Consider the following 14,275-nt stretch of genomic DNA (forward strand, 5'->3'; position numbering starts at 1 on the left):
GGGATGTATTCATTTCATTTTTTATCTTTTGTATATATATACTTTTCATGAACGCATGATTTGAGTTTAACTATTTAATATTGAAAATAAAATATAATTTATATACTATTATTTGTTATTCTTTATAACTTCTAAATCCAATCTATATCGACATCCCAAAATTTAGTAAATGCTACGCTCCATGATATTCATATAATACATTTATAATTAGAATGATACTAAAATATGTAAATATATATAAAATGATGTCATAGCCCTCCCAAAAGTTTTATAATTTAATTCATTTTAATTTTTGGTGTTTATCTAATATTAAAAAAAATAAAATTCAGTGAGTTTTATATAAAGTAGAAATTAAAAAATGAAAAATATAGAAAAATCGGGACAGCTCTCGCTCGGCGCACAATAGTCTCATTTATTTTTTCCCATTTTAAATAGGTGGTGGACCCATCATTTAACCAAATCATTACACTCAATATTCTATTAATATATTTTACTAATTATAAATTAAAATAATTTATAAAAATTCATGTCGGATCAAAATAAAATTATAAATGGCAGAACGATGGAGCAGGACTAGTATAATTGTTAAGGGTATCCACAGTGGTGATAGCCCAGCAATAGCCCAGCCACAAACTCCTCCTGCCACATCATCAATACTAAAAATCCTCCTGCCACATCAGAAATAGCTCAGCCATAGCCTAGCCATATCATAAATAGCCCAGCCACATCAATAGCCACATCACTAATAACACAATATACGGAATTTAATTTACGAGACATATACGGGAAACATTAATAATACTATTTTAATTTAAAAAAAAGTACAATAAATTTAAAAAAGTACTAAAATTTTAAAAAGTACATTAATAATAAAAATTACATTAAAAAAAGTACATTTTACAAAATTACATAAATAAAAAAAAACTAACTCCGAGCAGTCCTCCGCGCCCATAACTCTTCAATTAAATCCTTTTGGAGTCGAATATGAGCTTCCGTTTGGCGCATGTCGGCATGTGCTTGGAGGAGGCCGGCTTCATTGTGAGGTACCCCACTCCGTGCGTTGGGGACGGCCACGCCGTGGCTTGGACCGACTTCATTATCGTCGTTGGCCCAATCCGTCAGTTGTACACCTTCATCTTCGACAATCATGTTGTGCATGATAATACAGGCGTACATTATATCAGCAATGCAGTCGACGTGCCACAAACGCGTTGGACCCCTAATCGCCGCCATCGAGCCTGGAGCACACCAAATGCGCACTCCACGTCCTTCGTATAGGCGCTGATGTGCAGCTACGTGATCACGATCAATCGCTTGTCGGCGATGGACAACTGGCCGAGGTCGAGGTACCGCCGGCTGCAAGGCTCTTTGCATCCATTGGTCTATCCCGCGGTTGGTATATGCCTCAAACGCTTCGGCCATTCGACGTTCGTACTCCTCAGCGTCCCCCCCACTACCTCCACTACCATCTCCCGCGTTACTCATTTCTCGGTGTTGATCTTGTATAGAAATTAAGATAGAGAGAGTACTCGTTAATACAAGTGGTGCGAATGAAAATGAAGTGCAAATCGCATATATATACTGTCTCGAAAATTTAAAAAAAAAAAAAATAAAAAAACCGCTGGGCGATGCGCTGGGCGATCCCGACGCTGCAATGGCGCTGAGCGGATCGCCCAGCGCCCGTCGACCGCCTAGCGCTAGGCGATTTTTAATTCCGAAAAACCGCTCGGCGGTTTTCGGAAGCTGCAATGGTTCGCCTAGCGACCGCGTAGCGCCGGCGCTCGGCTAGGCGGTGCGCTAGGCGCCTTTGTGGATAGCCTAATAATGTTTTCTGGGAAACGACAATGGATAAGGTTTGAGAAATGTAAAATTAAAATCATTAGCAAGGAGCAGTGATGCACTGACTCAAAAAAATTTTAAAACTCAAACATATCTTCTTCTTTTCTAGCTGCACTTTATAATTTTTGGCCTGTGGGTTCTTCTGTTTCGATTTGTGTTGGGTTTATTGTTTTCATTTTGCTGTTTGAGATTTTGCACAAATTTTCTTATATTTCGTGAAATGGGTAATTCTTGATTTTCTGGGATGTTATAATTCTGGGCAGTTCTTGCTGATGCAACTCTAAGAAATCAAATTTGTAAGTTTCCCTGATTATATATGTATTCTATTCAATGACTGCAAGTTGTATATTGTTTCATATTTCTCTAAATATAAGGAAAGATTACATTTTTCATGTGTTCATGATTGATTTTGACAGGTTTATTCATCTTGCACTATGATTATTAGAATTCTATTACCATAACAAGAAGAATTAAGAAGAATCAATTGTGGTAGGTACAATGTTGTCTGTAGCTGAAGATACAGATGCTGATAGCACCATAGGCTATTATTTTGGTAAATTGGAGATTGAAAATGAGCTTTCTTATGGCTCAAGTGATTATTTGCCTAGTCGAAGAAAGTGTGATTCATTCGATCAAGATATAGCTCAGCTAACGAAGCTTCAGTCGAGGCCAAACGAGCATTTCAGCTGCGTTTCACCCGGGAACCGTGAGTTTCCTGTCTCGACTTTGAAGATGTTGGCAGGCCGAGAAGCTAATCTCTCGGGAAGAGGAAGGTTCTCGTTACCAGATTGTCGTCATGTTTTAAGTAGATATCTGCCGGTTAATGGCCCTTGGATTGTAGACCAGATGTCTACAAGGGCTTATGTGTCTCAGTTTTCCGATGACGGTTCCCTGCTTATCGCTGCTTTTCAGGTATCACCACTTTCGAAATGCATGAGGCGAGTTTGTAGCGTATCTCAGAGTTGTTTTAAATGTGTTATAGGAGTATAAGATAAGAATTGGTTTTCAATTGAATGGATTGTATGTGTTATGTTAAATTGTTAATTATGATGCTTGTGTTATTTCATGATGCAAGATCTTCATATTGAGTTTTGTCGAACAGGGTAGTCAGATTAGGATATACGATGTTGAAAGGGAATGGAAAGTTCGGAAGAACATTTTGGCCAGAAGCCTAAGGTGGACCATCACGGATACTTCCCTTTCTCCTGATCAACGATGCCTTGTGAGTTCTCCATGTTACAGCGATGATTGGTTCAATGGTTATAACTTTCATAAATGATGATCTCTGAATTGTTGGTCTTAATCTTGTTGTGTTTGGAATTGGAACTTTTTTTTGCAGGTCTACGCTAGCATGTCACCCGTCATCCAGATTGTTGATGCTGGATCTTCTACGTCTGAATCTCTTGCTAACATCACCGTAAGAAACATTATTTTCTCGCATGTCAAGTTCTTAGTTATCGAACAGGCTGGGACCTATCCATTTCTTTTCTCCCCCCAATGGGTTTGGAAACGACTCCTGTTTGCTTTGAGGTGGATTTTTGTGGTGATATGTTGCTTGCTGTGGCTTCTGTATCGTGCAGGAAGTCCACGACGGTTTGGATCTCTCTTCTCAGGATGATGGGGGATACTCTTTCGGAATCTTTTCTCTGCAATTCTCTACTGCTGGCCAAGAAGTTGTGGCTGGAAGCAGCAATGGGCATATACACGTTTGTGACCTCAACGCGAAAAAAGTCTCTCTTCGAATATCTGCACACACGGTTCATACTTTCCCTTTGAATTCATTTATACTCTAATGGCTATTGGAATTTCCTTTCCCTGTGAGATTAACATATTATCTTTCTTCTTTTTCTTATTACTTGTTGATGTTGATGCTTATGTCATGCTTGCAGTCTGATGTCAACAGTGTATGTTTCGTTGACGAGAGTGGCAATCTCATTTGTTCTGGCAGCGACGACAGCTTCTGCAAGGTAATTCCTAACGAGCTTGCCAACCCTAATCGTTGTGATCAAATGAGAGGTTTTACCACAGAAACTAAGTAATGATACCATCGATTTTGTTCTAGGTCTGGGACAGACGTTGCTTTGCAGGGAGCGGGAAGCCAGCTGGGGTGCTAATGGGCCATCTCGAGGGGATTACCTTCACTGATAGCCGCAGAGATGGCCGTTATTTGATAACCAACAGTAAAGATCAATCTATCAAACTGTGGGATCTACGAAAAATGTCTCCTAACTCTGTTTGGTATGATTCCTCTTGTCCACTACCTTGACATATACTCCCTCCGTTCTACAGTAATAGAGTCCTTTCATTTTTTAAACTCGTTTTATTGTTTCAGCTATCGAGGATACAGGAACTACGAATGGGATTACAGATGGATGAACTACCCTCAACGAGCAAAAGATTTTAAGCATCCACACGATCAATCCGTAGCTACGTATAAAGGCCATTCAGTCCTGCGCACACTCATCCGTTGTTACTTCTCGCCACAATACAGGTAAACTCTCAACAAACGCCCGCCTAATCCATATTTTTTGTTCATTTTAACATTGGCTAACGCGCTTGGTGTGTGTTCTTCCCATAATTGGCAGCACGGGGCAGAAGTACATCTACACGGGATCACACGATTCCTGCATCTACATTTATGATTTGGTAAGTATTCAATATATTCGATTCCATCTTACTATAGCATTCCCCTTCAACTGCATTTGATGAATGTGGACAGGTGAGTGGCGCGCAAGTGGCCAAGTTGCAACACCATGGATCTACGGTGAGGGATTGTAGTTGGCACCCGACCTACCCGGTGTTGGTTAGTTCGGCGTGGGATGGTGAAGTGGTGAAGTGGGAGTTCCCTGGAAATGGAGAGTCAACAATCAGCAACACCAAATAATAGTATGATGCAAATTCGATAATTTGTTGTATCACTTGTATATAGCAGATTCAAATCATCATACACTAGTACTGAAAATGATACAAAGTAGTAAAACGAGTAATTTCATCCCATCATATTCTTTCCAAATCAAATTTCTTCTTGCTTCTTAGTTGATTGCAAACGAGTTTCCATCCCGTGGGCAAGTTTTTCAAATCGTTTTCGAGCTGATTTTCTTTCACTTCATCGTGAGGCATATTCCGATCAAAACAAGACGTCGTTTACTCAAAATACAAAGCTAAGAAATAAGGGCAATCACATTATTTTTCTACTCCTGTAAATATATATATATATGGCTGGAACAAAATAAATCGTTGAATGAGCATTACATGGCCAAACTCAACAAAAAGAAATGAATGAATAAAATCACTAGAAAGCAACTGATGCATCCGTCGCCTTCCTCCTAAACGGCTTCCACCAAAAAAAGGACACGGGAGCATCCGTGCCCTTGAGAGCGACGCACTATCTGGAGAACACATGGATGCCCAAGTTGTAATACAGAGAGAGGAACCAATTCACACTGAACAAGAATAGTAAAAGCATATACAGCTATGGTTGGAGAGAGAAGACATAATGTAATAATGAGCTTATTCAAAAGAAGTTTGTTTTTTTTACATAACTTGCACCCATCACATTTTTGGTACAGTTTTCCTTATCTCATGCCCTTCATCTATATTATATTGCTCCATAAGCCATGCACCGTCACATCGGAAAATCTGGTGCTCGAAAATGGAGTCAATAATGTAGATCATTTCATTGTCATTCTCTCAAGTCCTTTTTCGTATTTATTTCCCTCTACCATGGCCAGAATATACAATAGAACTGATTGGATGCATTCAATTCAGATGCTTTTTCTGATCTTTTGAAGCCTCCCAAATATTTGATTTTGAACTACTTCTCTAGCAGATGGTCTCCGAGCAGGATTAGCATCCATCATCGCCTGAAGATTAAGCCAGAAAATGTGCAATGAAACTTGGTATAAAACTGTGGTTACATTTGTGCTGCTAATCATCAAGAGAGTTAGTTAATATACCTTGATTAAATTCTGGAACTGTATTGAGTGGCTTGGAAGAAGAGGTAGCCTTCCTTCCCTGAGATGGAGAAAATGAGGGCCTGATTCAGGTAAGGGCGACCCCTTCACGAGTTCATACATGGAAGCTCCTAAGGAGAATATGTCAACTTTGTCTAGACTATCATAGTTATCGTTCAGAATTTCTTGGGGCATATAGCGTGCATCGCCCTCTTCAACTGGCAAGCTTTTATCAATCATAGTTGCACAACCAAAATCACCAAGTTTATAAACTCCCTCTTTTGCATAAATATTATCTGGCTTTACATCTAAGTGAGCTATGCCTCTACTGTGTATAAACTGCAATGCTTTTGCAATCTGCAAAATGTAAACAACTTTATGATCACAAATCTCCACAAATAAATTCATAGCAATGAGCAACAATTAAGAAGGATGTTCATGAATATCCATGACACACATTCATCAGAACCTTCAAATCACTTATCCATCGCACAAAAGAAGCTAATGAGGAGAGCTTTGGAAACACCAAAGAGAATTAGAATTATTCACCTGATACATGACATCTAAAGCTTCGACCTCTGTCAATGATCTGGATAATGTATTGACAGAAAGGCTGTGATCACACAACTCCAACTGGATGTAGAGATGCTCGTTCTCGAACCAAGAACAGTAGTAGGTGACTACATTCTCGTGGTACCCTGAAAGAAATATGATTCATATATTAGTTTGAGAATCTCTGCTTTTGCAGATATTTAGGAAAACATTTTGTGCAGAAAACCTAAGGCTGCCAAAGCTTGAACTTCCATCAAAGCCTTCTGCCTGCAAAAAAAAGTATAAAAGTAAGTATGGTGAACAACAAGTATCCTTAACCCAAGTAGATGAACTATTAATATTGCACCTTTCTGTTTCCTGATGCAACTGTTTCATGCTAAGTTTCACCGCATACATGCAACCTTCGATCCTCTTCAGCACTTTGAAAACATTATTGAAGTTTCCACTGCCAATTTTCTAATAATAATAGTTACAGTTAGAAATGGATAACAAATTCAATCAGTGGAGACGGGAGAGCAAGGCTATGTTGATCTCCTAACCTCAATTTCATGGAAATCTGTCCGATAGCGTGAAAGGCCATCACCACCAATACCAGCAGAGTAATAACCTGGAGGCAACACATACAAAATGTTACAGAACGACTAGTTTAAACTTGGAAAATAAATCAGTTGGCTTTCTAAGATAAAAGGTTGCATCACAATGGTATAAAATGTCCCTCATTCCCAATAATAAAATAAAACTAGATGTTTCACTTAAATTTTCAAAAGAAAGGCTACTGAATAACAATGTCTGCACCTGCACATTTGGATCTTTGATTGCTAAAAGGATCAGCATAAAAGTCCGAAGCATTCTTGACGTATGGATTGCTTACGCATGGAGGAGGCATAACTCTGCACCGTAAAGCCACTACAGATTGTGAAACATAACCACCACGGCTATTTTGTAACTCAACCGCTGTTCCTGTCTCCATTGCATCAGTCCTTGAAGTATCATTTCCAAGATCTTCACATGGTTGATGACCAAAATCAGTTGATCCAAAAGATGTTTTGAGATCAACATCTGGGATAGCAGTCAGCAGTGCACATCAAGCATCAGAAAAATTTAGAGCACATAATTGAGCTCTCGTGTCATTCAATAAAAGGACAAGAGAGAAAACATCATTTAATGGAACAGAAACATCTCGTTTCCAATGAGATAATATAGCCCTATAAAATCTTTGAACTAAATAAGCACGGTGATATTGGGGATTTTGAATCAGAAAAAACCCTAATTGGGAGGAAATGTCATTTTTCTTTCATTTGCTTTGTGTACATAAATCTTCAAACCTAGTAAAAGGCGCAACATTTCTTCAATGCAACATTAGAGATCACAGCACTAACCGATTTTCGGGCGCTTGCTCCTAACAGTCTTAACTTTCTCCGGCGATTTGGGGCATTCAACAGTTTCCTTCAACACAACACGACGCTACGATATTAGCACCTCAAAACTCGAAACCAACAAATTGACAAAATCATACCTTGCTCCGATCCACGCTGCTTCCAATCGGCGGAATCATCTCAGGAGTAATATAATCAGGGGTGCTGCAAAGAAGAAAAAGAAATTGAATCAACAAAAGAGCTAGAGAGGGGCAGAGGACATAGCGATGGAAGAGAAAAAAAACCAGAAGAAATCCTGGCTAAGGATGAAATCTTTCTCGGGATCGAAATCGAGAGGCATGGAGTCGGAATGAGCTGCTTCGGAATCGAGAAGGCTCTGGAAGCGGGAGGGATTAAGCGAGACTTGATCGAGGTGCACCATCAAATGATTGGAGAAGGTGCCTTTCACCATCACGCTGCGATTGCGATTGCGATTGCTACCTCTTCGATTTGTTGCTCCGTTTCCCTTTTAAGGTCGGAGCTTTTCTCCTCAATTCATCAACTCTCTCTCTCTCTACGATGAGATTTCGAATTACTGTTGAAAAGAGGGCGAAATGAATTCAAATTCACGCGCGTTGGGAGAAAGGAGATGCGCCACTGAAGATTTGGTGGGAAGATTATATATGGAAGATTATTTTTAATTAAAATTAATATGAATCGAACCATATATCCAATTCAATGTGCAAGTAATTAATAACTACTACTACTACTTCGATATGATTCAGTTTACTTTGATTTTTCAGATTACAAATATTTTGTCGACCTCTAGTCCCAGTTGTCTACTTAATTAAATTATGAAAAATGTTTTGGAGACATAATGTCTAAGACATAATGAGGTTAAAGTAGTCATTTTAGATTTTTTTATATTTTTATTTAAATAAATGTTTTGTACATATACCATACTACCCTTGTGCATATAAAAACATTTTTTTATATTTAAGAATTACTTGCTTAGGAAAGTTGTGTGTATTTATATGGATGGCTTGCTTTAAGCAAATTATACTCAAATTGTATGAAGTGTATTAAATACTCCAATGATGCTAAGTCACGATTTTTAAAAAATATAATTTTAAATAATGAATTTAAACTTTATTTAAATAATACATTATAAAATTATATTTTTTAAATTCTAAACTTATAGGTACTAAATAGATTTAACAATCAATCTTAATTTTATCATTACAAAACATTATTGAATCTATAATTTATATGTATAAAATTAATAAATCAATTTAATTGCTTGAGTTCTTAGAGCATCAAAATTAAGATTTGAAATTTATACATGTTTTAATTTATTAATGGACAAAATGTTAGGGAACAACAATTTAAATTTGTATACTAGAATTAAATTGTTAGATAGTGTCAAAATAATTTAATTAAGTAATAATTTCTATAGCTAAAATAATTTAGCTATAGAAATTTAATAGTCATATTTCACAATTAAAAATTTTCATTTTTCATGCACAACCCTTTCTTTCATGAGATCATAACAAGTAAAAAATTAAGTATCTATACATACATCTATTTACTACTAGTATTTTAAAATTTAGAATTTTAAACATTATTAATAACAAAAAAAAATAATTGGACGTGAATGACTATTACTATTTCGTTGGACGATAACACTAAGAAACTAAGTATATATGCATGTAGTCATTTTTATGATTCAGAATTTAAATAATAATTTAATACTAATAAAATAATTTGATGAGAATGACTATTACTATTTCGTTATACTAGTCTTTTACAATATAGAACTTTAACGATTATTTAATAATAAAATACTTGGATGCGAATGAATATTCCTATTTCGCTGGGTAATAACACTAAGAAATTTAGTATATATACACATGTAGTCGTTTTATGACTTCAAAGTTTAATAATTACTAATAAAATAATTTGATGCAAATGACTATTATCATTTCACTAGATGATAACAAGTAGAAATTAAGTATATAACATATTTATACTACTACTATTTTAAAATTTAGAATTTTACACATTATTTATAGAAAAAAAATAATTGTATGTGAATGACTATTATTATTTCGTTGGATGACAACACTAAGAAATTAAGTATGTATATGCATGTAATCATTTTTACGATTCAGAATTTTAATAATTATTTAATACTAATAAAATAATTTGATGAGAATGACTATTACTATTTCGATGGATGATAACAATTAGAAATTAAGTGCATATACACATGTAATTATTTTTATGACTTATAATTTTAATAATTATTTAATACTAATAAAATAATTTGATGCGAATGACAATTACTATTTCGTTGGACGATAACACTAAGAAATTAAGTATGTATATGCATGTAGTCACTTTAATGACTTAGAATTTTAAAAATTATTTAATATTACTAATAAAATAATTTGATGAGAATGACGATTACTATTTCGTTGGACGATAACACTAACAAATTAAGTATGTATATGCATGTAGTCATTTTTATGACTTAGAATTTTAACAATTATTTAATATTACTAATAAAATAATTTGATGAGAATGACTATTACTATTTTGTTGGACGATAACACTAAGAAACTAAGTATGTATATGCATGTAGTCATTTTTATGAGTTAGAATTTTAATACTAATAAAATAATTTGATGCAAATGACTATTACTACTATTTAGTTGGACGATAACACTAAGAAATTGAGTATCTATATGCATGTACTCATTTTTATGACTTTAAATTTTAATAATTATTTAATACTACTAATAACATAATTTGATGTAAGTACTATTACCGTTTCGTTGGATGATAACACTTAGAAATTAAGTATATATATACATGTAGCCGTTTTTATGACTTATAATTTTAATAATTTTTTAATACTAATAAATAATTTGTTAAAAAATACAAGAATTTTTACTTTTTGAAACGTTATAAAGTTAATTTTCTAAGCATAATTTTATAGAGTCGAAGTCTAACTAGTAGTTGTCAATCAAAATATAAAAAAAATATTACATGTGATAAAAGCTAAGAAAATTAATACAAAAATACAAAAGATAACGCAAACAAATGATTCATCATAATAACTACTACTATTATTTAATCATACAATTCAAATTTGAATAAGAAATTTAACAAAAAAAATAATAAAACCGGCTGTGAAAGTATAACATAAAAAAAGAAAATAACTCATAATTAAATTATCAACTGATTAGATAAAAATTTATTTGTAAAAATAATAATATATGAAGTTATCAAATTATTTTATTATTAAATAGTAATAATTTAGTATGTATTTTGATAATTAATACTATAGTAACTAATTTATAATCTAAATTCATGATTTTTAAATAAATAATATAGTATAAAATTAACATGAAAAATGATATGTAAACATACAAAAAGTTTCGAGGTTTATCTCTAATCATATCAATAAATATGCATTTAGATAAAGATATTTAATTTGATTTAATATTCCTTAAATAGATTTGTATCCATTTATTATGATATTGGGTAAACTAGTCATAATAAAAAATATATCTATGTCAAAATGCCATAAGGGTATTATGGCTTGGAGACATTATGTCTCTAAATCACTACCCTTAAATTATATCAAACCTAAACATACCTACTATGGTGTGCGATGATATTTATTTGGATTTTTTTAAAAGGAGCGGAGTACGTATTATTTAGTGTATTTTATTATTTAGTGTTATGATTTGATTTACTTTCTTATTTTTATCTCAATACGTATATTTTTTTTCTTTTGCTTTGGTAATTTTTTAAATTTTCAAAATGACCTTCTTCATCTCTTATACTCCATCCGTTCACGAAAAATAGGGCATTTTGTGACTGATACAAGTTTTAATGTAGAATTGGTAAAATAAGAGAGAAAGAAAAAAAGTAAGAGAAAAGTAGTGTTAGTGGAATGTGAAGTTCATATTTTTAGTAGGAGAGAAGAGAAAAAAGTAAGAGAGTGGTAGTATTAGTGGAATGTGGGGTTCATATTATTAGTAAGAGAATTGAAAAAAATAAGACAGAAGTTGTTTAAATTTTTTTTCCTTTTTTGAAGGTGCCCTATTTTTCGTGGACAGCCAAAAAATATAAATATGCCCTATTTTTTGTGGAGGGAGGGAATAATACTAAAGCATTTGAAGAGATCATTGGAAGTTGATGATGAGAAGGGGCTAAATTTTAAATTTGAAACTGCACATGAAAGCAACAATGGCTTCAAACTAGTGTGAGGAAGAAGGGCAATCTATCAAAATGTAAACAAGTACTCCGAATTTTCTCCATTCATAAAAAATAGATTAATTTTAATATTTTGGAGTGTCCACTAAAATTAGATCAATTCTAAATATGGAAAATTTTTAAAAAATACTAACTTGTGCATCATGCTAAATATGGACCACAAGATCCACTAATACTACTTTCGCTACATTTTCCCCCTCTCTCTCTCTCTCTTTTATTTTACTAATAACATATTAAACTCGTGTCATCTATATTTTTTTTTGGTTAGGACAAAGATAGTATAACAGCATTACTATAAATAAAGATAGTATTGGCCCTATTGGGTATTGGGCTTTTAAGGGCATCCATAGCCCCAACTCGGATTCAGACTCCAAGTCTCCTCCACGTCATCATTCCCCTAAATTTCAGTCGCAGACAGAAACCTTCTAACCCTACAGGTCTCATCTAGGCCCCAACTATTAAATTGCACTATTCACAATTCCTGTCACACCTCAACCTCTCTGACGTATACTCGTTTAATAAATAAATCTCTTATCATAAAAGCAATTATAACACGAGAAATTCATTTTCAATTCAAAAATAATAAATTATAAACTAGAAATTAAAAAAAATTGATCTAAGAAAATCAATATAAGAGCTCCACTTTCAAATTTCCGACATATAATTATAAATTATACTATAAATTAAAAAAAATGAAAACATAAAAAAAATCAGCTCCCTCTTCTGTCACCCCTCTCCCTCTCTTCTTCTTCCTCTCCCTCTTCTTCCTCTTCCAAACTAGAAAAAATTTGAAATTGAGGCCTGGGTCCGGCCCGGGACCCACCGGGGCATGACCCCGCATCCTCCAACCCCGAGCCGGGCCGCAACGGGGAGCGGCCCGGGCCTCAACTGCGGCACCAGGCGCGTCCTGGGCCGCTCCTCGCCATCCTCCATTGCGCTAGGCGGCAGGCCGGGACCCGGGTGCGGTCCGGCCCACGTCGTTAAGGATGCTCTAAAGTGAGATTTTGGACACTCCCGTGAAAGTATTGAGTGGAATAGGAGTAATTTTTTGTAGAGATCTTGACTAGATAAATATAAGTGTATATTGAGGGCTTTTTAAAAATAGAGTTCTACTTTTATTTTAAAATATTAGTTGTTGAGACAACTTTCCTCTTGTTAAATTTTGTTGGTAATTTTTAGTTTTATATTTACTCTTTTCTTTTTAATTTAATTACATAAATAATTATTTATATATTTACTTGGTAAAATTGAAATATTATTAGTGAAGAACAAATCTTGTCTTATTAGGGAGAAAATATTTCCTAAAATAGAAACTTTCTATTTTTAAAGAACTATAAAATGAAATAATTTCTATTTTCAAAGAGCGGAGTGTGTGTAATATATATGTATATCCCCTACCAAAAATATTTTCTGCGTCCGCCTCTGACAGCACATATTATAAATATGTGTGGAGTTTTTTATTGTTATTATTATGAAGAATTAATCTCATTCTCTTCTCTGGCACTTCAAGTCTTCAACTATGGTTGTTCTCTCTTCTCTCTACAAATTCACATTAATCTCTCTCACAAATAATTCACCACGCCTCTTTCTAGTGATTTACTATTGTAACACCATGTCCGCCGTGTTGTCAATATCTCCTCCTACCCCTTGGTTTTATAGTGTTAATTAATGCTGCCATTTCGTAAGTAAATAATGTGTAGTTATTTTGATCTTGCTAATAATGTAAAATACAGTTATTTAGTGACCACTAAATTTAGACGTATCGACTACCATTATGAACATAGAAATATTATGTACTAAGATATATTTGTAATCAAAGTTGCTCAATAATCTATAACTATATAAAGTGACAGTTGTGGAGATATTAACAGAATGCCACTGAAAGCAGTTTGTGCGGGAAAACAAGAGTCTATTAATTAGGAGTAAAATATTCATCATCTCGAGAAATGGATTGACTGCAAATCTGCTGTCATAGAGCAAAAGTGGTTTCTCTCTTCGTGCTCTCCGTGTGTTTGCTCTTCCTAAAAAGAGTTGGCTTACCAGAAAAGTTTGGTAGAATTATTTATGAAAATGAACACTTATTACAACCAAACATCTCTCCCTCACCCTAAAAAATTATCCGCCGCATCAGTTCGTCTGCCTCGAGACCTCGCCTCCTCCGCTCTCCTTACTTTCTCAGTCCAGAGGCTGCACGCAGCGCCTGACCGCCTCCATTGATGGCGCTCTGCCACTGCCTCGCGAACTCCGGTGCCGCACCGTCGTTGCGTGGGTCACCGCGGCTTGTTGCTG

General features: G+C 34.7%; 2 protein-coding genes across 3 annotated transcripts; one reads left to right on the forward strand and one right to left on the reverse strand.

Moving 5' to 3' along the window:
- The first annotated feature begins 1,870 nt into the window (after positions 1–1,870).
- On the forward strand, positions 1,871–4,857 carry LOC121745471 (LEC14B protein-like). 2 transcript variants are annotated; one of them, XM_042139394.1, is made up of 10 exons: positions 1,871–2,135; positions 2,256–2,751; positions 2,942–3,061; positions 3,179–3,256; positions 3,420–3,596; positions 3,729–3,806; positions 3,902–4,077; positions 4,172–4,330; positions 4,425–4,485; positions 4,559–4,857. In XM_042139394.1, the coding sequence occupies exons 2-10, from the start codon at positions 2,338–2,340 to the stop codon at positions 4,721–4,723; spliced, it is 1,428 nt and encodes a 475-aa protein (XP_041995328.1). In that variant the 5' UTR covers positions 1,871–2,135; positions 2,256–2,337; the 3' UTR covers positions 4,724–4,857. The 2 variants fall into 2 exon arrangements, with proteins under 2 accessions (XP_041995328.1, XP_041995329.1); XM_042139395.1 differs by having other exon boundaries at positions 2,333–2,751.
- A 365-nt stretch (positions 4,858–5,222) lies between these two features.
- Positions 5,223–8,344, reverse strand: LOC121743645 (wee1-like protein kinase). The gene is made up of 10 exons (XM_042136974.1): positions 8,005–8,344; positions 7,861–7,924; positions 7,724–7,790; positions 7,140–7,403; positions 6,884–6,951; positions 6,691–6,800; positions 6,571–6,611; positions 6,342–6,490; positions 5,796–6,149; positions 5,223–5,702 (listed from the first exon to the last, which is right to left on the reverse strand). The coding sequence occupies exons 1-10, from the start codon at positions 8,169–8,171 to the stop codon at positions 5,604–5,606; spliced, it is 1,383 nt and encodes a 460-aa protein (XP_041992908.1). The 5' UTR covers positions 8,172–8,344; the 3' UTR covers positions 5,223–5,603.
- Between the last annotated feature and the right edge of the window lie 5,931 nt (positions 8,345–14,275).

Source organism: Salvia splendens, chromosome 8 (assembly GCF_004379255.2).
Source record: "Salvia splendens isolate huo1 chromosome 8, SspV2, whole genome shotgun sequence".
Taxonomy (NCBI): domain Eukaryota; kingdom Viridiplantae; phylum Streptophyta; class Magnoliopsida; order Lamiales; family Lamiaceae; genus Salvia; species Salvia splendens.